General features: G+C 39.5%; 1 protein-coding gene across 3 annotated transcripts in view; it reads right to left on the bottom strand.

Annotated features, from left to right (window-relative positions):
• Positions 1–4,843: 4,843 nt before the first annotated feature.
• The window catches only part of SLC1A2 (solute carrier family 1 member 2), a 171,981-nt gene continuing 154,036 nt past the window's right edge, over positions 4,844–22,788 (bottom strand). For all 3 annotated transcript variants that reach the window (XM_050758753.1, XM_050758754.1, XM_050758752.1), the window contains exons 10-11: positions 19,085–19,316; positions 4,844–14,470 (exon numbers count right to left, since the gene is read on the bottom strand). In XM_050758753.1, coding sequence (XP_050614710.1) covers positions 14,399–14,470; positions 19,085–19,316 — 304 coding nt within the window. In that variant the 3' untranslated portion in view covers positions 4,844–14,398. The remainder of the gene's footprint in view (positions 14,471–19,084; positions 19,317–22,788) is intronic.

The following is a 22,788-nucleotide window of genomic DNA, read 5'->3' as shown; positions in this document are numbered from 1 at the left end:
CTCCTCTAGATGAAAGGTGGGGTTATCTCAGGCTAGGTCAAGAAAGCTCATGGTCTACTAACAAAGCTCAGATTTGGGGGAGGGCAGCTGAACTATGGGTTACATGCTGGTGTCCATGATATGGTTGAGAAAAAGGCCAAATTGGGAGAGAGGAGGCATGACTTCTTCCAGCTTGGTCACAAAGAGGTGGTGATTGGTAATGTTAAGGATGAAAACAGTGATGATGAGGAGGAGGATGATGAGGATGATGGTGGTAACTATCACTGACTGAGCCCTTATTATGTGCCAAGTACTGCACTAACTACTTTATGAATATTCTCATATGAAAATCTCTATCTCATAGGCATGACTAGCCCCATTCCACAGATGAAGCAATTGAGGCTAAGTTAACAATCCAATCACCCACAGCTAGGAAAGGGATGGAACCAGGACTTAACCTTGGTTTGTAACTGAGTTACCTCTAGTTCATTTAAACTAAGATATCTGCTTCCTCATCTGCAAAAAAAAAGCACAGGCTGACAATCTGGCTTTACAATCTGGAATGATCTCTGCTCTCATCACCATGATGAAAGGAAAGTTTGGGATCAGGTGGAGAAGGAAGATGGTGTTCTGATGGAACTGTTCATTCAGAGGAAAGCAGTTGGGAAATTCTGCGGCTCCTCCCTTTGTGAGCAATGTGTTATTCAGGCCTGGAAAACATCTGAGAAGTGACAGAAGCTGTTCGAGAATTCCAGGGGAGTCAGGTCACTCAACAAAAGGAGTGAGGAACAGATGACTGCAATTCTAAATTTGTCTTTTTTTCCTTAACTGGAAGCCACTAGATTTTTCCAGACAATATTTGGAAGGCTAAATCTGATTACCCCAAATAACAGACATAAAAAGATGTTGAGATTTTACATATTCATTCAGTTGGTAAAAAGGAAAGGGAGAACCGTGAAATAATGTTTTATTTATCTGCTTCATGGAATTCTTCAGAGTTTAATGTCGCTGCTTTTAAATGTTTGAGAGTAAAAACAGGATTTGCATTGGATGGCTTTATTCTTTTTATATTCTTTTTGGATAAGCTGTGTAGACCCAGTCTACCCTCTGGAATTTGAGCCTGACTCTGTGGCTCAGTTTTTCTTAGGACAACATGGGAATTAAATATGGTCTTTCACTGCCTCGGTGGAAGAATGAATTAATTGAACTTTGAAAACTACCAGGGCGAAGAATTATTGAGCTAAAAACATTTGTGTTGTTGCCAGGGACTCCACAGTCTTCTCTCCTTGCTCAACCCATGTCAAACGTGTGGGCATCTCCACCCACACCTTCCTGTCTGGGCTGAAATGTGACAAGTGGGGAAAGCTTCTGATGAAAGCTTTCCTGGAGGTGCCGGAACCCTCTGTCACCTGTGGTTCTTTGCTATACAGAACACTGGCATCCTGTTTACGTCATTGTGCCTGGAAGGAGATGTCCACACTGGGGCCAGTGCCTTAGCTGGCAGGCCTCATAGTTCACCCTCTTTATAGGTATTGCCCTTTGTGGTTCTATAGTCCTCCATCACAGGGCAGGGGGTTGCATTGGACTGAATGTTTGTTTTTACCCCAAAATTTATAAGTTGAAATCCAAACCCTCAAGGTGATAGTATTAAGAGGTGGGGCCTTTCAGAAGTGATTAGGTCATGAGGATAGATTCCTCATGAATGGGATTAGAGCCCTTATAAAAATGACCTCAGATAGCTCCCCTGCCCTCTTTCTGCCATGTGAGGATATAAGGAGAAACTCAGAAGAGGGCCCTCCCCAGAAAACACCATGCTGCCACGCTGAGCTCACACTGCAAGCCTCCTCAACTGCAAGGCATCAATTTCTGTACCTGATAAAGCACTCAGCCTATAGGGTTCTCACAGCCAGAACTAAGTTGGGGATGTGGCTGAAGGGGCCCCTGGTGGTTCTTGCGATAGGTGGAGAGACTTTTTTGTGACTTCCTGTAACTTCATCTGTTAACTGACAATTCACATCAAAGCAAATAGCCCGCTGATGTCAGGTGGAGGCTGCTGGGCCTCACACATTATCGGTCAAAGAAGAGATCAAAGATGAAGTGGGCCCTGTTTTGCTCCCATTAGATTTGTGCTCAAAGGCCTCACCATTTGAGCCTGAGGAAAGAAGGCTTCAGCCTTGCAACTTACACTCCCCTCCTAAAAGGGGGGATGGTTTTGCTTGTCTCAGTATCCATGTTGGGAAGATGGACCCATAATACAGCCAGTAATGTATGGATCACTAGGAGATTACTAGCAATGCATGGATCACTAGGGGACTAGTAGCGGTGCATGGATCACCAGGGTACTACTAGCAGTGCATGAATCACCAGGGGATTACTAGCAGTGCATGGATTATTAGGAGATTATTAGCAGTGCATGGATCAACAGGGGATTACTAGCAGTGCATGGATTACTAGCGGATTACTAGCAGTGCATGGATCAACAGGGAATTATTAGCAGTGTGTGGCTCACTTGGGGAATACTAGCAGTGCACGAATTATTAGGAGTGTCAAATGGTTCACAAGTGGACTCACTGATGGGGCTAAGGACAAATGGGCAGAAGATTTGAACAGGAACTTTTCAGTCACATACACATACTTTTTAAAAATTAGGACCACATGCACTAAAGCCTCCTGGGTCATACACACAGGAGACACAGATGACAATGTTCATAGCAGCCCTGCTCAACATAGAAAAACACCTGGAAAAGAGCACACACCCACTGTCCAAAAAAATGAATAAACAAAACATGACATATTCCACATGCTATCATATTATTACACAACCGTGTAATGAACAAACCACAGTTACTTGAAACAACATGGATGGACTGAGAAACAATGTTAAATAGAAAAAGAGCAGTTCAAAAAGACTACATGTGGTATTGCACTCTTTTTTTAAAAAAGCTCAAAAATAAGCAAAGCTGGTTTGGGTACACCTATGTTGGGGGTAGAACTATTTTTTTAAAAAAAAATCAACAGGGGAATGATAAACACAAAATTGCAAGTAGCAGCTTCCTCCGGGGAGTAAAGCACAAGAACAAGGTAAGGGAGGAGCATGGGGTGAAGGAAGGCTCTATAGCTCTTGCACTGGGTAGTGGGCTTTTGGGCTAGTATCTCATGTGGCATAAGACCCAGACACAGGTTACAGAGATTCTTTTGTAGGTATGAGATGTTATATTAAGACAGTAAGATTAGAAAATAAAAGTGAATCTGTAGCCATGATGACTTACCTAGGTAAGATCATTCAAATTTCACAGTCCAAAAGCTTAGAAGTAATCTACATGAAACCCCTAATTTTATGTACGCCAAGATGACTTCCAAACTACAAAGACATTTGGCCACATTCGTATGACCCTTCAGTGACTGAGTGGAGACCGGAATTCCTGGGTCATAACTCTCAGTCCACAATTACACTTTCCCTACTTACCCCTGTAAATTCTTTTTTTTATTTTTCCTTTTCACGCAGTGGTAATTAAAAGCAACACTTAGCGGGCCCTCACAAAAGGATGGATTAAACACCTCTGATCCAGAAGAGCAGGGAAATCACATTCCCTAAGCAAGCAAAGTCAAGTCTCATTCTGGCTGTGTTGCCTTTGGCAGGAGTGGCTGGTTTGGACCTAAGAGTATACATACTAAAGCATTAAGAAGTTTACCTTAACTCTGATTTGTGGCTATTTGCTATCTTAAAATAAAATGGCAGCTCAGATATTTACTAATGAGCATATTTTCCGTAATTAAGATCTTAAAAACATTTTGAATGTGGATAGGATGTAGACCTGGCTCCAAGGGAAGAATAAAACATGTCTTTTCAAATGAAGAGTCCATTTTCAATATTTTAAGAAATTACCAACAGTGGTGAAAAAAATTGTGATGTATTACATCTATGTACTTTACTTACTTAAAATAAAATATTTGCCTTCTTTTCCCCCAAAATAGAATAAGAGAAAACAATTCAACTAATCCAAGCCGTCTACCAGTGGGTGTCCTAGAGTGTGACACAAGAGTCTGCCACTCTTTCTGTGGGTCTCTGTTCCTGGACATATACCTTTCAGTGCATCAGAATCTCACCATGCTGAGTGTGACCCTACTGTTGAAGAGCATGCATTTTATTTCTACAGCATCACCACTTAAGGCTTGCCCCTTACTTCCATGGTCATTATTTTCCCAATACTGGAGGAAAAACTTGCTATGTTGAACTTGTTGAGAAATGATATGTTTGTATACTATCCTTTATGAATGATTTAAGGGATTTCCATGGCCTGATAGTCATTAGAGCTATTCACCAACTAGTTCCAGTTTTCTTCCTGTGAATCTGGTGAGGTTACACCTCCTTCATTTCTTGAAGTTAGATGGAGCTGTGTGAATTGCTTTGGCCCTTGAAATATGAGCAGAAGTGAGGTACATACATTCAGGGGAAGCTGTAAGAGCCCACGTAAGATTTGTTATGTTCCTCTTCCTGCACTGGCAGCTGCAAAAGCATGGAGATGGAGCCTCCCACATACATCCTGAGTGAGGACAGAACACAGCAGAGTCTCCCAGCCAACTGGTAACAGACATGTCACATGAATAAGAAATACACTTTGGTTGTTTTAAGGCCCTGAGATTTGGGGGCTACCCCATATTGACTGATTCATTGACAATATACCATTTTGTTCAACTTACTAATTTAGATTGCAAGATGTAACTCCAATATATATTTAGGCTTCCTAGAAAATATTCATTTTAACATTGTAGCCATCAATTCATAAGTTTCTGCAAAAGGAACACTACTATGTCACCAACAATTAGTCTAAAATGGGAATTAAAGAAGAGGCAACAACCAAAATAAATTGAAATCCACATTTATTGATGAAAGATATATACACGAAAGTTAAAACACTTAGTGAAATATTGGATTCACAGGTTATTTCCAGTATATAAAGAATATCCAGTTATTTTACACATGAAATGTTACAGTAATCAGTCCACATTGTAAGAAAGCTTAGAAAGCTAAAGGCGAAAACAAAAGACCTCAACTACCCAAAATGTGCTTCATCAACAAGGCATTTTTCTAGTACCATATATGAGAAACAATTCAAAAATTAGCTGAAGAATTTATCTTTTTGCATTCATTAGTCTTTAAACACTATGTGCTATAGATGCTCTGTGCTACATGACTTCAGACCAACGGGGATTGTGAATGTGAGGAATACAATTATTTTTATCTTTCATTCTGGACATACAAGAATTTTCAAAGAGAATCCTGCATAAAGCCCAGTTTTATTTCAGGAAGTATTCCATCCTAAATTTGAAAGGAGTTGAAAAAGTCACATTTTCAAGGAAAAATTAGCCTGTCCACCATATCTCTTCATATGAAGAAGCCACTGCAAATTAATGTGCTTCATGCCCCCGATGATATTGTAGGCTTTACCCTTCTTGGGAAAAGAGTAGGGCACTCAGAGTTCCCTATAGCAATGACTAGTTCTTTTCTGTCCTTGGGGAGGAGAAAGGGGTTACAGAAATTATAGACCTCACAGCATTGTATTTAGTGACAATTATACAGAATGTATGTTTTAGGAGGCAAGTGTATATTTGCAACAGTTAATACCATCTTCAATAATTCAAAACATGCACACAGAACGTATTAGGTAGAGGAGGTCATACTCCCTCATATATGTGGGACCTGTGCTTCATCAGTTGCTCCTCTACAACCCCCTAAGCTGTACACTGACTATTCCTGTGCTTCTAGTGTTCTACATTGTTTTACAGAGAACTGTGAAGTTTATAGCCAGAACTGTGCTTTTGTGGGGTTTCACCTGCATGTTCGTTTGCAGTTAGTTAGTCAGCAATGTTTTTCCTGTACCCTGACTCAAAAATTCAAGGGCGACAAGGCTCTTCAGAACCTTTAAGTCATGAGCATCATGAGGAGTATTTGGCAACCAGAGAGACTGACCTTTCTCTAAAGACATGATGCTAATATGCACAGGGGCAGACTAACTTTTTGTCTCTCTGAGCCCAATCCACCAAGCAAAGGACTGTAGATGGACATTCTCATTCTAAACCTACCTAAGTCTAGGTAACCAAAAGTTCCACAGTTGTATTCACCATGTATTATACAGACATGAGATGACCTTTCACTAAGAACCAGGACACACACCCAGCCCATCCCTGCTCTGAATTGTGTATTTACAAAGGTGCTGGACACACACAGACTTTCAAACAATTATCAGTACAAAGGATTCACAGATAAATTCTTCACTCATATATATTCCCAAACCACATTGAGAAAGAGGAGAAATGATTCACGACTAGTTATCTAAGAAGGAAAAGAAGGATTTGCAAAACACCGATCAACATGTCTACTGCATTTAGATGAATAGCCAAAAATAACATATACATTAAATTACAATACATCTATACACCATTTCACTGAAATTACACCTAGATCCCTACATTATAGCTACACAAAGTGCATAGGCACTGTTCTTCATGCGTGAACCAAGTGTCAGTGTGTATACACAAGAGCTTCATGCTTTGACAGCTAGCTGTACTTGAAAATAGATACAATTATTGCCAGTTGAGGGTACATCTAATCTGTTTGTTTAATGAAGAGCAGGTTCAAATACATACCAATACACTTTCTATGTAACTGACTACTTTTTAAACCATGGTAAAAATACTAGCCCTACAACCATCTCAGAAAGTGTATTTGGTGGAAGTAAGACACCTCGTCTTTGCAGTGGCTATTGTTTTACCTTTCGGGAAAGTTACATAGTCCGTTATTCACCTGACAGAAACTACCTGGGCTGCTTCTTCAGTACGATTCTAAGCCCCTACTTCCAGCCCCCAGTGATACAGTATAGCCTCATAGCTGGTTCTAAAATTTTTTTCAAACTTTCTTTAAAAATATGTACTCAATTCACATAACAATGTGACATTTACCACCAATTTGCTTGACAAGAATTAACTGCAACAAATCTGTCCTGATTTCATCTCTAGCACTCATCCTCAGTCTCTGCTACTCCAAGTTTTCCTAAGCCAATTTTCACATAAACCTTCAGGAAGGTATGAAATATTCTGATCTAGAAATAATCCTACTATTAATACCTTGCCTTTGATAGTCTTAGAGAAAAGCAAAATTAGAATGCTCAGCTGGAAAAACAAGGCCTGGTGTCAAAAATTTTAAAAACCAGCACCATTCCTTGAGTTAAAAAGATGAATTATTTAGATGCATATCCTCACCAGCTAAGGGATTTGAGCAATTCCTTGTTCTTAATGGTTCATTTTGTTTATTGCATCACTAAGGACTGGGTTCTTAAATTTGTCAAATGTGACTATATAGTCAAGAAACAATTGATCGCTCTAAATTGCTGAAGAAACTTCTTGTGCTCTAATTAGTTATAATTCTACATGTGTGGTTACATAGAAAATACTGTAAGAAAATATGTCTGCAAAATTACAGATACTAAATAGATTAATTCAGTCTACACTGAGTTCTTTATAATTTCTGAAGAATAGTTACAAACCTATAACATTATTAAAGGCTAAATTAATATTAAACATATAATATCCAGGTCTATAAATACATTTTCTAATGCTCTTTATAAATAATAGCAAACAAGCTAGGGGATTCGTTTAAAAAAATGTAAGACTGGGCTGGAGGAATTTGTGGATTTAGGGTGCAATACTGATCAGAGGGCAATATATTGTCCCTGGTAACACAGACTCTTACCAGGAAGCCAAAATATATCTGCTGGCAACAAGATCAAGTTAGATTCACAGTTTGCCAGCTCTTTCCTCAAGCTGTAGAAAACAAATAGAAAAACAATATACAAAATCCTCAAAAAAGTAGTTTTTTTATATACAAATCTCTATAGTGACCAGATAATCTGATCTGTGTTGTGCAACATGGAGATGCAATGTTGAGGTTTTTCCAGGAGAAGGAGAAAGGGAGGGAGTTAAGGTGATTTGTAGAAAAATCTAGATGCCAAAGGATGAGTTTCTATAACGGAAGTAACTTATGGAGTATCAAACCACCAGACAGCCAACTTTCTGATGATATATCTCAGGGAATTCGCTCCATGGGTCCATGGGGGAGAAACCTCAGAGATATGTTGGACCAACTTCCTTGGCTAGTGTGTGTATTTGCCCCCAACCAAAGGCAACAGGCTGTTTCCAGGCAAGGAAAATGGTTGCCGTGAGAAGAAACAGTGCCCCAGAAGGAGTGAGTTTCCGAAAACAACATCTCCATCTCCAGGGGAGATGATGACAAGGCTAACAGTCAGTTGTCAGGTTCCAACACTCACCCAAGGATTGGGCGTGTCTCCAGAGAAACTGAGGGCCTGTTGCTACCCATTCTTTAGGTCAACTGCTGACTCTACAAAGCAGTGAGATCTGTTTCAATAGCAGGTTTTATTCTCAGCACAAAAGGGCCTTGTGTAAAAACCAGAAGGACTTTGTAAAATATCAGAATGAATATTTGGCCTGGAGGTTGGGAAGTGAAGCAAGGCTGGACATAGGGAAAAACTGATCAGTAGTTACTCAGGATATTATTTAGGATGAATGAAATAGGAACTTAGGGGCATCTCTCACTTTTCTACAGGTTCTTATATGGGTCAATGAAGAAATTGTGTATATCTTGCTGCCCTTGCATCAGGTTTTTTGCACTAATGGAATAAAGCCGGCCAACAAACAAAACCCTGTCCTTTCAGTCCTAGCTTTACATTTTGCCCCTGCAAACCTAAAGAGCTGAAGTCTTCTCTGGCAATAAAGGAGTTCACAACACAGTAAATACCAACACTATTCTATTTAGCAGAAGTTTGGACAAAGAGCAGAGGTGCCAGCCATGGGCCATTGCAGCAGTGCTGGAAAGTACAAGAGGGTGTTTAAAGATCATGGCTGGTGACATGCACCTTGTAGACCATGCATTGTATCCCATCCACCCTAGAAACTCATCAGGCCTTGAAGAGGGCAAAGATAGTCAGAAAATTCCATTCTTGTAAGTTAGAGCATCTCTTCCTGCAATGTGATGCCCATGATAAAAAGAAACCAAGAGGAAAATGTGAAAATGAATTTGCGGGCTTACTTGTGAGTGGATGTGCGTGTCTACATGCTGGCAGAGAAGAGAAGATATTTACAAACAGTTGCCGTGATTGTGTAAGTGTTGCACCAAATTTCATAAGAGTGTTCAAGGTTATTTGCCAAAGGCTCTCAAATTCCCACACTGGGTTGGCAATTAGAATTGTTGGAGAAAATTGTGTTTTTTGGGTATTCAGAGTGGGCTCTGTTGCTACAGCAGGAATGATGCAAGAGCTTGAGTGAGGCTGTAGGTTCATCCAGTCCTCTCATGGTGACTCTGGAAACATTTTTTTGTGAGCCAAATCACTACTTCTATTGGGAAGATGAGTTTAGGTAGAGAGAACTTTTAGGAAAAAACGTGTATTGGTGTCTCAAAACATCCAACTGTGAATGAACATGGCCACCTTCCAAGCTTGTTATAAGACATAAAATGAATAGAGGCTTGAATTTAATTTCTCCCAGAGGGGATGAGAAAAATCTAAACTGATAATTCATTATTGTGGGCTCCTTCAACTTAAAATGTAAATAGGTCACATTTTATAGTAGGAAGCCTCTTAAGAAGGAAACAAAGCAGAGATCATAATACGTTGGGATCACAGGGCTGGAAGGGGATTTTAATCATTTAATCCAACCCCTTCACTTTTCATATGGGAGAAAATGGGGCTTGGACACAAAATGACTTACGTAAGTCATACAGCTAAAGATGGGCAGAGTTGAAATCAAATGTTCCCTCTACCAAACCATGTTGTTTCTTATCATCTCTATGTCATTGCCTGAATTAGCTGTGTTACGCTACAAAGTTGGATATTATTTAATCAAGATTCTCTGTTATCTATTTTAAAACCAAGCCTCACACTAATTTGTGTGATGGCTTACTAAGCTGTCTGTTTGCAAAGCAGCAACAATAAGTGGAATGATAGGAAAGAAGGAGGAGGAGTAGAAAATTTGGTTTTCTTTTAGGGAAAATCATAAGCACATGTTTCATGAGCAACTGGAAACTCACTCTACACTAGGAGAACAATCTGCCTCTAGTGCCACCTGCCTGGGTTGGCACTCAGTGATCCTTCTAGGCTTAACCAGAAATTACTACAGATACTGAGACCATTTATCTTCTTTGACAACTAGACTTACAAAACTCTCACTCCAGAATTCCTTCAGGCTGTTTGCTTTAACTTAGTCTTCTTACACCTCCAGACTCTAGCATTCTTATTCAAGGAACAAGTATGATAATAACTGAAAATTTCATTTGGTCCTTTTTCTTGGCTTGGAATGAGTTCAGCTGGAGAATAAGTAAAACAAACCAGCAGCTCAGACAACTAGATAGCCGTAAGAGTTAGAGAGCAGCGAGGTGAGAAAAATCACTTCCACTAGGGTGTAACTGCTGTGCACTTTCAGTCATCAAACCAGGTGAGAGCTGATGAGACTTGTTTTTCAGGAGTCAGAACTATGGAGAATTCTCTCTGAGCATGGATATACCTACTTGAATTTATTGCTGCATTCCATGGGAAAATATTGCACCTGTGGCTGAAGCCTTGATTCTGACAAAAGTAAAACACTATAAGATAACTTTTGCTATTGAGAGCAAAGGGACGTGTAGTATTTGCAAAAACATGGCAGAATTGGGTTTCCTTTGGGGGACCCAGTAAATGAGTTTCCCAACCACTTTATTCCAAAAGGGCTTCTTGACTAGATACATTTGCAAATGACATATTTCTCCATGCACAAGTGGAAATGACCAGAGACTCTCTAATCAACAGGTCATTGGGATTCCTGGCATCACCTAGCAGGAATCTCCCCATGACTTGAATTTTTCCTAAGCCTTTCTCACATTCCATGAGTCTAAATCCAGAAGCTAGGCATTTTGGCACCCCTTCTTTCAGCTTTCATGAATATCCAGGCTGACTAGTGGTTTGAGAGGAGAAAGAAATATTTGTCTTTTACAGGGTATGGTAACTTCCACAGGCAGCAAAACCATAGGCTGTGTCTCTACACACTCAATAGGTAGTAAAAACTGAATCTGATAGCTCTGTGGTTCAGATGTCATAAGCTAGAGTCCTATGTTGAAGATCTGTGAGATCTAGATGATTGCCCTGATTTTCTGATGCTCTTTGTATGGGAAGCATGCCCTCAAAGAGCTAAGGTAAAGCATTACCTTGAAAGATAAGCCATTCTTCTCACCCACTGGATTTGATTGATTGAATTTGAGTAAGTAATTAACTGATGATTCCACTTGGGTTTCTCAAAGGATAAGAATGAGAAAGAGAAGAATTAAAGTCTACTTGGTTGGTTTTCTCCTGAAATGATTCTGATTCCTAAAAAAAGTGAATGAGTCTATAACAAAATGGCATTGCCAAAGCCCTGATTTACAGACCTTACAGGATGCAGTGTGTGTATGTTTCTGGCCTGCTGTAACTGTATATAAATATAACATTTATGCATTATCAAACAGTAACAGACTATTACAAGCATTCATATACATGTTGAACCAATTAGGATAAATCTACACATATAATTGACAGGTTAAATGTATTCTATTCAGATAAAGGTTATTAGAGGTATACCTTGGATCCATTTGTTCTGTTTATGGCACATATGCTGGGCAAAGAAAATCGCAAATGGGCATGGCATGGGAGAAATAAATGAGGCTTAAAAAAAACCAAAAAAAAAAAAAACAGAGGACATAGACATATGTCTACATACATTTTGGATTTTCAGGCTAGTCCTGAGTTCAAGAAATTGTTTATTTTTAATATGACTTATTGAATTTCCAGATAAGTATGATTTTCTATGATATTCTCATGAGACTTCCTGCAAACAGTAAGTCTCGAACCAGAAAAACTTGCTTTGTGAAGTTGTACACCTTGTTTCTTCCAAACACATTGTCTACTGATATATTTACAGGCTAATAGGATAGCTAGGAAAAAGTTGAAGACAAAACACACCAGAAAGGTTTCAGGCAGAGTTTTGAGAAGACAATCCTGTGATCACTCCTTTGAGAAACATGCCCATATATACAAATCCCAAAGTTGGCCTTCCATAGCAAAAAACAACAAGCTCCTAAACACTTTGCCTAGAGCCTCCAACTTACCATAGAAAAGCTCTTGGGAACACCACTTAAAGAAAATCCTAAACAGTTTCACAGCTAAACCCAAGAACTGTCTCCTTAACCTGCAACATTTGCTGTAAAGAATGCATTTTCTGACCAGGCGCGGTGGCTCATGCCTGTAATCCCAGCACTTTGGGAGGCCGTGGCGGGTGGATCACGAGGTCAGGAGATTGAGACCATCCTGGCTAACATGATGAAACCCATCTCTGCTAAAAACACAAAAAATTAGCCAGGCGTGGTGGCATGCATCTGTAGTCCCAGCTACTTGGGAAGCTGACACAGGAGAATCGCTTGAACTAGAAAGGCAGAGGGTGCAGTGCAGTGAGCCGAGATCGTGCCACTGCACTCCAGCCTGGGCAACAGAGCGAGACTCCATCTAAAAAAAAAAACAAAAATGAAAAGTTGCCTAATACTGTTCAGTAGTGATCCGTATCCAAAAATAACTAGGGTTTAGGAGACAAAAACAACTGGAATCTCATGTCTCTTGTATGTTTCAAAGGTATCTGATTTAGAAGAGAGAAGTCACAAGGAGTAGATAAGAAAGGCTATTTGAGGTCCATAAGCACCCTCATCTCAGAGAATTTGGGCTCTATAAACCATGACTATCTCAGCATCCCTCTGCTGGTTTCATATAATACAGCCTACTCTCACCTATAAACAAGGTTCTACATACTTCTTAGAGTCAAATGTGCTTTATTTCTCAATGATTAAAGTCCCAAGCTTACTCCCAAACCCAGCAACATTAGGAAAATACTGTGCATTATTCAATAAAAAAAGGATAGTAGAGACATTAAAAATTTTAGCTTGCATAACCAATCATTAAGAACTTGTTGGCTGCCTACTGCATGCAAGGCACTGTGCTACACCAATTATATTATTTATTACTTAACACTTCACAGCCTTAAACAAGATTCCATCCATGAAGTTGTACAGAGCCATCCTTGGTTGCCACGTCATGGTTCAAGGCTGCCTGGACTCTGCCATAGGAATGTCACTTTTATAGGGTTTTGCACAGATGTTTGTTTTCTGTTCCTCTCTACTGAGAAGATTGAGGAGGAAGACTGGCTCTGCTTCCAATTGTGTCCTATAACTGGTTTTATGTGCTTTGATAGAAGATAACAAAATGCTTTCTACATATTAGATAAATACCAGTATTTTTGTTTCATCAAGAGATGACATTAAAAGAGGCACAGCCAACACAAGTGTCTTCCATGTGTGAGGACAGCAAAATGTCGAGGCTTTCTAGGATGAAGACATGATGACTGAAATAATTGACAGATTAAAAATGTCTTTGTCTTTAGGAACTCAAAAAATAATATTTTGGGTTAAACAAAGCAAAACATACACCAAATAATCTCACTTGATTTTACTACACCAGGTGAAGGCAAACCAGACATAAATAAATTTGAATATTTAACTCTGGTTAAATTTTATGTTGACTGTGCTCTCTTACTTTTGTCAATGTGTACAGTGGTTATATATAAAATACTTTCTAATTAATTATCAAATTTAGAAAGAATTATGAAGCATAGTTTGAAATTTCAACCATTGTTCTCATAGATTACACAGGGTAAGGCAGAGACGTAATAGGTTCTTTAATCAACTGCCTTTAAGAGCATGGCTCCCTCTAAAACTCTCTTTGAAACATTTTACTTAAAGAGCATATGGAAAATAAATTGTCAGAATTCCCTAAGACAGGTATTTGCTTTTAATCAGCCCATGTGCAAACTCTACTAGACATTTTAAAGGGAGTTACTTCTAGAGGCTTTTAATAGAATCTCTTGTGCATAACAAGGCGAGACATGGAGAACACTTTAAGGAATAACACACTGTGTGTTTGCTCATTATCCCAAGTCCCTGGAGTATACCACACTGCTTTACTCATGTCCCCTGGGAAAAGAGCATCCAGGGAGAAAAGTGAAGCTGGCAAGAACATGTCTTCAATTCAAACTGATTCCTCCAGCAGCATCCATTCAAATAATAATACAAGTGAGAAAATTAGACGGTTATAAAGCATTATTTGGCAAAGACACAGCACCGTGCCTGTCATCACTGACTCACAAGAGCTCCTCTAAGCCTCGGCTAACAGATTAAGTAAACATAGAAATATATGCATTTTTTTCATTTTTTTCCTTTTTAAAGAAAGCTTGTTTAAATCATCATTTACCATAGGATACGCTGGGGAGTTTATTCAAGAATTTGCTGAGACTCATATCCTTATTTCTCACGTTTCCAAGGTTCTTCCTCAACACTGCAGTCGGCTGACTTTCCATTGGCTGCCAGAGTTACCTGAAAATAATTATCATCAACATCCAGCTTACAGGCCATGAACCAGAAGAAAGCCCTGTGGGTTATGTGGAGAAGCACCAAATCCAAGATTATATGACATGACTGAAATATTAGTTTTAAATGGAGTTCTTTCCAAATTGAATTTGAGCCTGTCTTGGGTTTCAACAGTGATCTGTGAATTTTAAAAATCCGTATCTGGGCCGGGCGCGGTGGCTCAAGCCTGTAATCCCAGCACTTTGGGAGGCCGAGACGGGCGGATCACGAGGTCAGGAGATCGAGACCATCCTGGCTAACACAATGAAACCCCGTCTCCACTAAAAATACAAAAAAATTAGCCGAGCTTGGTGGCGGCGCCTGTAGTCCCAGCTACTCGGGAGGCTGAGGCAGGAGAATGGCGGGAACCCGGGAGGCGGAGCTTGCAGTGAGCCGAGATCCGGCCACTGCACTCCAGCCTGGGCGACAGAGCGAGACTCCGTCTCAAAAAAAAAAAAAAAAAAAAAAAAAAAAATCCATATCTGCCGTGGGAGTATCAGTGTATTAAAGCTGCTTTGCAATTTGGGGAATAACTTCTACTATGTTTTTAGTGTTGCAGGGTGTCTAACTACCCAAAGATCCATCACACAATAACACAGTCCTTAAAATATAGTGCCCACGTGCTACTCCATACAACCACAGAGGAAGAAATCCAGAACTAGGTATCTAGTTCTACTCATGCATGTGAAAGATTCAGTTGCAATGACACCAGGTAGATGGCATACATGTCTAATTTTTATATCAGAAATCATGACGTTTCAGCTGTGCCAAATAAGCTATCCCAGCTTTAAAGATTAAAAAGAAAAGTAGGGAGAATTAAAAGTCTGAGATTGGTGACAATGTTTATCTAAATTACTTAAATGCAGACATTTAATAATCAGATATAATTACCATCTATATTATGCTATATTATTACCAGACCATCTATATTATGCTTCCCTGGCTCAAAGTGAACTGAACCTTTTTGCAGAATAGGAGGTTTTCCCCTCCACTTCTAAGTAGTTTTCCTAGCTTACCTTCTGTCTGTCCTCAACGTCATGTGCAAACTTAAACCCACGACTGATATTCCACATAATGGAGAGACTGGATTTATGAAAGCATTAGAATATGAAGACATGACAAACACAGCAATGTTTGAAAGAAATCTGACTTTCTTCTTACCCAAGTGGAAGTGAAATGCATGCATCATGACCACATACAACATGCTAGGAACAGAAAACCAAGTGCCCTTCAACGAATCAAGCAAAGGAAAATAAAAACCATTCATCCAATCCCCATTAGCCCCTCAATTTTTTTTTCCGAAAAACAGACCATGCAATTAGCAATGACAGCTCCACATGCAGTTATTCTGATTAAACTTGAAAACTATTGTGTAACTTCAAACTACTATTACCAGGCAAGAGTTTGAATACACAGACCAACGAGACATAACAATGCTTGAAATGGTTAAAGTTTTGACCAGAGCTGCAGCAAATTTGTTTCCCTTTCAGTGAACTGTCAAGAAAGACTGCCAGGGACAGACTGTCTGCCTGGAGAAAGTTGCCTGTTTACTATGATCTTGAATGTGCCTATTTGGCTCTTGGTGATGAACCACATCAATAGTGGTACAAAATTATCAATCACAGTGTGGTGCCTTTGGAAGACCAGACAGCACTTGGGGGGAAGTGTTTTTTTGTTTTTTGTTTTTTTTGTTTGTAAATACTGGGGCCTATGTTTCAAAGTATCTGGGACAGCAGCTTTTTTTTGGCATTTCCTTTCTTGGTTGGGCTAAAGAAAGCTAGGACTCCATTCCCCAATCCTCTCTGCTCCAACCACTTGGGTAATAGAAAAGAAAAAGAGGATGGCATTGGCAGCAAGTGCTGACATCTCCCATCTCAGTTTTTAAAAAGTGGGAAATAGCGAGACAGAATTAACCATAAGGAAGCTCAAAGGAATAAATAAATGTGACCCAGATATCCTCAGAAAGGTGTAAATGTATCTCCATGGCTCTGGCTGCCTCCTTCCCACATCAGCGTCAACACAGTTAACTGATTTAGAGTGAGAAAAATCAACTTGCTTTACCTAGCAAAGGCTGAGGATAAAATAGCCTTCACTGAGCTGAACCCAACCGTTTCATTAAAAATGTAAACAGCTGAAACAGTTGATAAACCAATAGAGCTATTTTCATCATCTTCAAGACCTGCTCAGCTTGACCACTGGTCACCTAAAGGCTAATTAACCAATGAGTTTGCAGATGGTTGGCTGACTGACCATTTATATAGAGATTGATCCACTATCTCTATGGAATGTCCAGCAAAAACATTATCTGAAATACAGCAAGGACTAAAGATGCTAAAAGGATACATTCAACAAATATTTATTGAGAACCCTACAACATGCCAGACACTATTTTAGGTGCTGGGTCACAGTAGTATAACTGGGGACAAAGCCTTACTGCTAATTAGCTTACTTCCTACTGATATGGATAATTCACAACATTTCCTTATAGGGCTTGAAATAGTTTGCTTTTAAAAATGAAGCAAATTGGCCAGGCACAGTGGCTCACGCCTGTAATCTCAGCAGCTCGTGAGGCCGAGGCGGGTGGATCACCCGAGATAAGGAGTTACTGACCAGAGAAACCCTTTCTCTACTGAAAATACAAAAAAAAAAAAAAAAAAAAAAAATCCCAGCTACTCAAGAGGCGGAGGCAGAAGAATCGCTTGAACCTGGGAGGCGGAGGTTGCGGTGAGCAGAGAGCACGCCGTTGCACTCCAGCCTGGGCAACAAGAGCGAAACTCTGTCTCAGAAACAAACAAAAAGAAGCAAATTTATCCTCATGTGCTTGATGTCCTTCAAAAACAAATCCAGGAAGTCTGAAATCTAAAGATATCTCCACGTGCACACACCTTCTTTTTAAAAAAGTGTCCTACAAAATATTAAGAAGCCTCTTGAGAAACTCCAAAAGGGCCATACGCAATTAACCACTAGGATTCTTCTCAAATATAATTATGAAATTTTTAAAAAATTGTGATGTTTTGTTTTACATAACTTTTCCTCATATGGCAATAATTCGAGTTCAAGTCTTATCAACATTGTACATTCTCCTTGCTGTCCTCCAGTGCCTAATTTATGGCTTTATAGATAATAGGCATTTAGTAAATACTTGATGAATAATCAAAATATAGGATCTCACAGGAATGAGACAGGGACACTCAACTAAACCTTACAAGGCACACAACAAGTACTTAAATATAATAGAACATAAAGCCATTCACAAGATTATTGACCCTTGTTGATTCAAACTAACATTTTGACGGGGAATAATCCAGCGCATTCACTCAGATGTGGGAAACACCAGCTTTCCATGAGAATGCATCATGTCCTTTAGGCACATCTGAATTTCTAATAATTTGAATCATTTTCACTGAGTCAATTAATAAACTTGTGCAATTGCCTCTTGATGGATGGTTTCCCTCCCTAATTTGTTTCAGATTCCTTGTTCACCCATGTATGTATCTTACATAGAGAGGACAAGCAAAAGCCTGTGCTAGTCCACGAGAATTCTGGACCTATGTTACAATCCAGTAAAGAGAATTATTTCTGTGACATCCTTAGTTGCCCAGCAAGAGCCATAGTATGTATTTGTAATGACCCAGAAGTAATAAAGGAAGAAATTAGTGATTAAATGTGACCTTGTCAACAGAAGTCAAAAAGGTACCAGAGATCTCTGGCTGGGTTCAGCTTGTCCTCAGCTGCTGTGTGGAATCATTTTAGAAACCAACCCCCAGAGTTGATTCTGCTCACCTGCCAGGGTTTCTCCAAGTTTGCTTTACTCTGGTCATGACACTCTGACTTTGACAATGTCAAATTAGTTACAATGAAGGCTAGACAGAGCCCATCAAGCTTGAAGAATTAGCACCCAACAGCTTGGAGGAGAGCCCAGAACATCCATGCTGCATGGCGCAGCCAGGCAGTGTCTGAGATGTAGTGTTTTTAAAAAGACATTTCTGGATAATTGTCCTGAAGGATACCTGTTCTCTACTTGAAATTGTTTACCCACTTTTGGAGCAAGGTACTCTCAGGTCAAAATTCACCTTTCCCACAAAAATAATTAAGAAAAAGATAGTTGTGTAAAGTTCTGTGGGCACATTTTTGACCAATATGTGATATATAGCAAGGACAATACTTGTGATAGGTACATCAGCTTGGGATTTCTCTTGATGTTTCAATTGAGGAATCAAATATTTGAAAGTCAGAAAAGCTCTAGTAACCACAAATTCTTGGGCAAAATATTCAAGATAACTGGTCAAATTAGTCAAGTGGGGTAGATGGGGGAATCCAATGGTTGTTTCATGTCACATGGACAAAATAAGCAACTGATTGACTCTTTCTCTGTCAGACTTGTTGATTTCCTGCCACGTTAGACACAGAATTAGATGATCTGGGACTCACAGAAGCTTGGGTTACATGATTCTTTAGGAAAATAAATGTGACAATAATACATGCAGGGCTTTATGGTTTTTTTTTTTTTTTTTTTTTTCTTAAGAAATCGAGCATGCACTACTATATACAGGTCTCGATATCCATGAATGGGAAATGTACCTTGCACTCATCTACTATGACAGAGTTGTGTGCAGCATAGACACATTGATTAGAGTTGCTTTCCCTATGGTTCTTCATGTCATCATAAATGGATTGAGTCTTGGTCATTTCAATATCTTCATGCACTCGATGCTGGGAGTCAATGGTATCCAGCTCAGACTTGGAGAGGTGATAGACTATCCCAGCCCCAAAAGAGTCACCCACAACATTGACTGAAGTTCTCATCCTGTCCCTGAGAACAAAGAACAGAAAAGGTTCAGTGAGGAAGCAGTATTATGTGGTGGTTGAGAGGTCAAGGTCTAGAGTCAGAGAGACGTAGGGTTGAGTTCTGGCTCTACCTTTTCCCTCTGCTTGATTTGGGGCAAGTTACTTAACCTTCATGAGCCTTGACTTCCTTGTCAGTTGGAGATGATGCTTATACTTCTCTCATAGACCGTGTGAAAATTCCATGAGATATTATACGTAAAGGGCTTGGTAAAATGTCTGGCAAATGGTAAACACCAATAACCAGTAGCAAAGGAAAAGGAGGAGGAGGAGGAGGAAAGAAAGGATTAAAGAAAAATAATGTGTCTAAATCAGAATTAGTACACAGGCTCCAGACACACCTAGCTGAGTGCAGCAACCACTCCTGATTTAAACTGTTCTGTTTTTGAAGACGCTACACTATTTCTGCTTATGTTACTTATTAGTTTTACTGGAAAAACTCATCTGTGAACTTTCTCATAGTAGAAAAGTCACTGTTTTTGTAAGAATGGGAACTAAGCCTTCCTTTCTCCCTGCACCCACTTCCCTCACACACAGACACAGCTGTTAGATAAGAAATCCAGCCATAATTTTCTCATTGACCAATATGTGTTATAACGACTACTCGTCCTGAAAAAAACAAAATACTTTATCTTGCTCTATTAACCTAAAAAAAAATTAAATCTCCCAGAGTGTTTCTGGAATCAGGAAATATTAAGAAAATCCTTCTCCAAATCTTGTGTTGCAAGTTTTAACTTGAAAAAAGGATGGTTGATAACTCTCTCTCTCTCAGAAATTCAGTGCCAGGAAAGCTAATTAAATTCTTAAGAGTAAGTTTTCTCCTCTCATCCATAAGTTCAAGTCAAATCAGTGTGAAGAATCCTTTTGGCCATGTTTACCAGATATTCAAAGTCTTAAAAGGATGCTGAAAAACTACAAAAAATGTTTTAAAAAAATTAAAATGAAGTTGTTTACATAAAGATGCTGCTGAGACAGTCTTAGTCCAGGACATTGTAGCTTTCAATTCAAATAATATTAGTTCCAGGCAAAGCGGAAACTTTAACTTGTTCTTGGAACAAACTCTAAATAAATTCTAGTTGCTATTATTAAATCTATTTCTTATTAGAGAATAATAAGGAAGCTGCACTAGGAAGAATCAGGCCTGGCTCCCTTGCAAGGCCAGTTGTTTGCAAAGTATAAGCTGGTCGTCTTTCTGATTTCAACTAAGAAGAAAATGTGGGGAAAATTGTGATCAAAGCTGGAGTTTAACTCTTGTGGGCCTCTCTCCATCTGAGAATGCTCTTGCGCCTCTTCTGCTTTGGAGAATCCGCCTCAGGGTGATCGTGTCTACATCTGAACGAAGACTGGGTCTTGAGGTCATCCACAAAATCGGGCACTTGGAATACGTGGCTAAGAAGTCCCAGTGTATGGGTTTTAGGAAGGAATACATGACAGTAGTTAAGAAAAAGCACAGACTTTAGAGGCAGCCTGATTTGGATTTGAATGCCAATTTGTCCCTTGCCTGTGTGACAACCCTGATGATACTTGACATTTGAGAGCCTTAGTTGCCTCATTCATAAAATGAATATAATAAAAATCTCCAATACATAAGGTTGTGGTGAAGATGAAATAAGATAACAAAGTGCTTACATGCTTCCGGACATTTAATAGGAACTCAAAAAAATATTTAATCTATGATGTATAATTCTAATATTATTATAAATTGTATCAAGTCAATTCAAATATATTTGTGGCAACTTCTAGGTAGCTCATCCAAATATGGCTAGTTAAGTTACTATCACCCCCTGAAAACATTAACCCTATTTATAGCACAATTTCTATGGCAACACTCCCAACTAACTAGCTGACCTATTTGTCCATTATATGGTTGTGGTCTACTTTGGAGCTACTCCACTATACTTTCAGTCCCTCCTGGAATGTATCCTGAGTCATATATCTGTGAAAGGAAAGCAAAAACTCCAGCCCCCAATTTACTATGTCAAATGGAAAAAAAAAAAAGAAAAAGCCGAAAGTTGAATCATGCAAGAAACTGCCTTTCCTTCTGTTCCTAAGCAGATAGCTAATAGTTAAATATCTCCACAGGTAGCTACTCTATGTTCACCTTATCTTATGTAAAGTGCCAATTTACTGAGCACAAGACAAATACCTAATTATCTATTCCCCTACCAGCTTCTTTTCCCTGGCAACATGTGGATTCAGTAAAGTGACCAGACTCTCCCTCTTTTCCCTCCAGACTGCATTTCCCTTTTAAATATGGAAGCCCTCAAAATCATCTTTGGAGAAAAGTACCGGCTACAGACTGTTACTGTGATTCCATGTTTTTTTCTTCTGGGCATGTCTTTAACCTTGGAAAAATAAGCTTCTAAATTGATTGAGACCTGACTCAGATACTTTTTAGTTTACATATCCAATACCTTTGACCAATTGCAAAATTTCAAAGAATGCTAAAGTCTTCCAGAGCAATACTCTGAGTACCCACTGATCTCATAGCCCAGAATAATTTGCATTATTGGCAAAGAAAGAGACCAAAGGTAATGATGGTGGTGGTGGTGATAATGATGAGGACAATTAAATTTATATCACACTTACTATGTGTAAGAATATTCTTTATAGGCTGGGCATGGTGGCTCACGCCTGTAATCACAGCACTTTGGGAGGCCGAGGCGGGTGGATCACCTGAGATCAGGCATTTGAGATAAGCCTGGTTAACAATACAGTACTAAAAGTACAAAATTAGCCGGGCATGATGGTGTGTGCCTATAATCCCAGATACTCGGGAGGCTAAGACGGGAGAATTGCTTGAACCTGGGAGGCAGAGGTTGCAGTGAGCCGAGATGATGCCACTGCACTCCAGCCTGTGCAAGAGTGAGACTCTGCCTCAAGAAATTAAAAAAAAAAAAAAAGAATATACTTTATAGATACTACCTTATTTAACCCTCACTATAACTCTGAAGAGGGATTATTATTCATATTTACTAGATGACAGAACTAAGGCCTGGAGAGATTAGTGGCTTCCCAAAGTCTCACATCCTAGTAAAGTCATAGAGCAAGTGTGAACACAGGCAGTACTACTCCAGAATCCAGCATCTGCCACATGTTGAGAAGCACCCTGGAACCACACAGCCCTGGTTTTGAATCTAGCTCAGCCACTTACTAACTGTGCAATCTGGATGACTTACTGCTGTGATCTGAATGTTTGCATCCCCCCCAAATTCATATGAAGAAACCTAATCTCCAAGGTGATTGTATTTGGAGACGGGACCATTGGGAGGTGATGAGGTCACATGGGTGAAGCCTTCATGAATGGGATTGGTGGCCTCAGAAAAGGGGCCCAACAGAGACTCGTTGGCCTTTCTACTATGTGAGGCTAGAGTGAAAAGATAGCTGTCTATGAGGAAGCAGACCCTCACCAGACAAAGAATCTGCCAGTGCCTTGATCT

Source organism: Macaca thibetana, chromosome 14 (genome assembly GCF_024542745.1).
Source record: "Macaca thibetana thibetana isolate TM-01 chromosome 14, ASM2454274v1, whole genome shotgun sequence".
In the NCBI taxonomy this organism is placed as follows: Eukaryota; Metazoa; Chordata; class Mammalia; order Primates; family Cercopithecidae; genus Macaca; species Macaca thibetana.
Note: the sequence above shows the minus strand (reverse complement) of the source record. Positions and strands in the feature narration are given on the sequence as shown.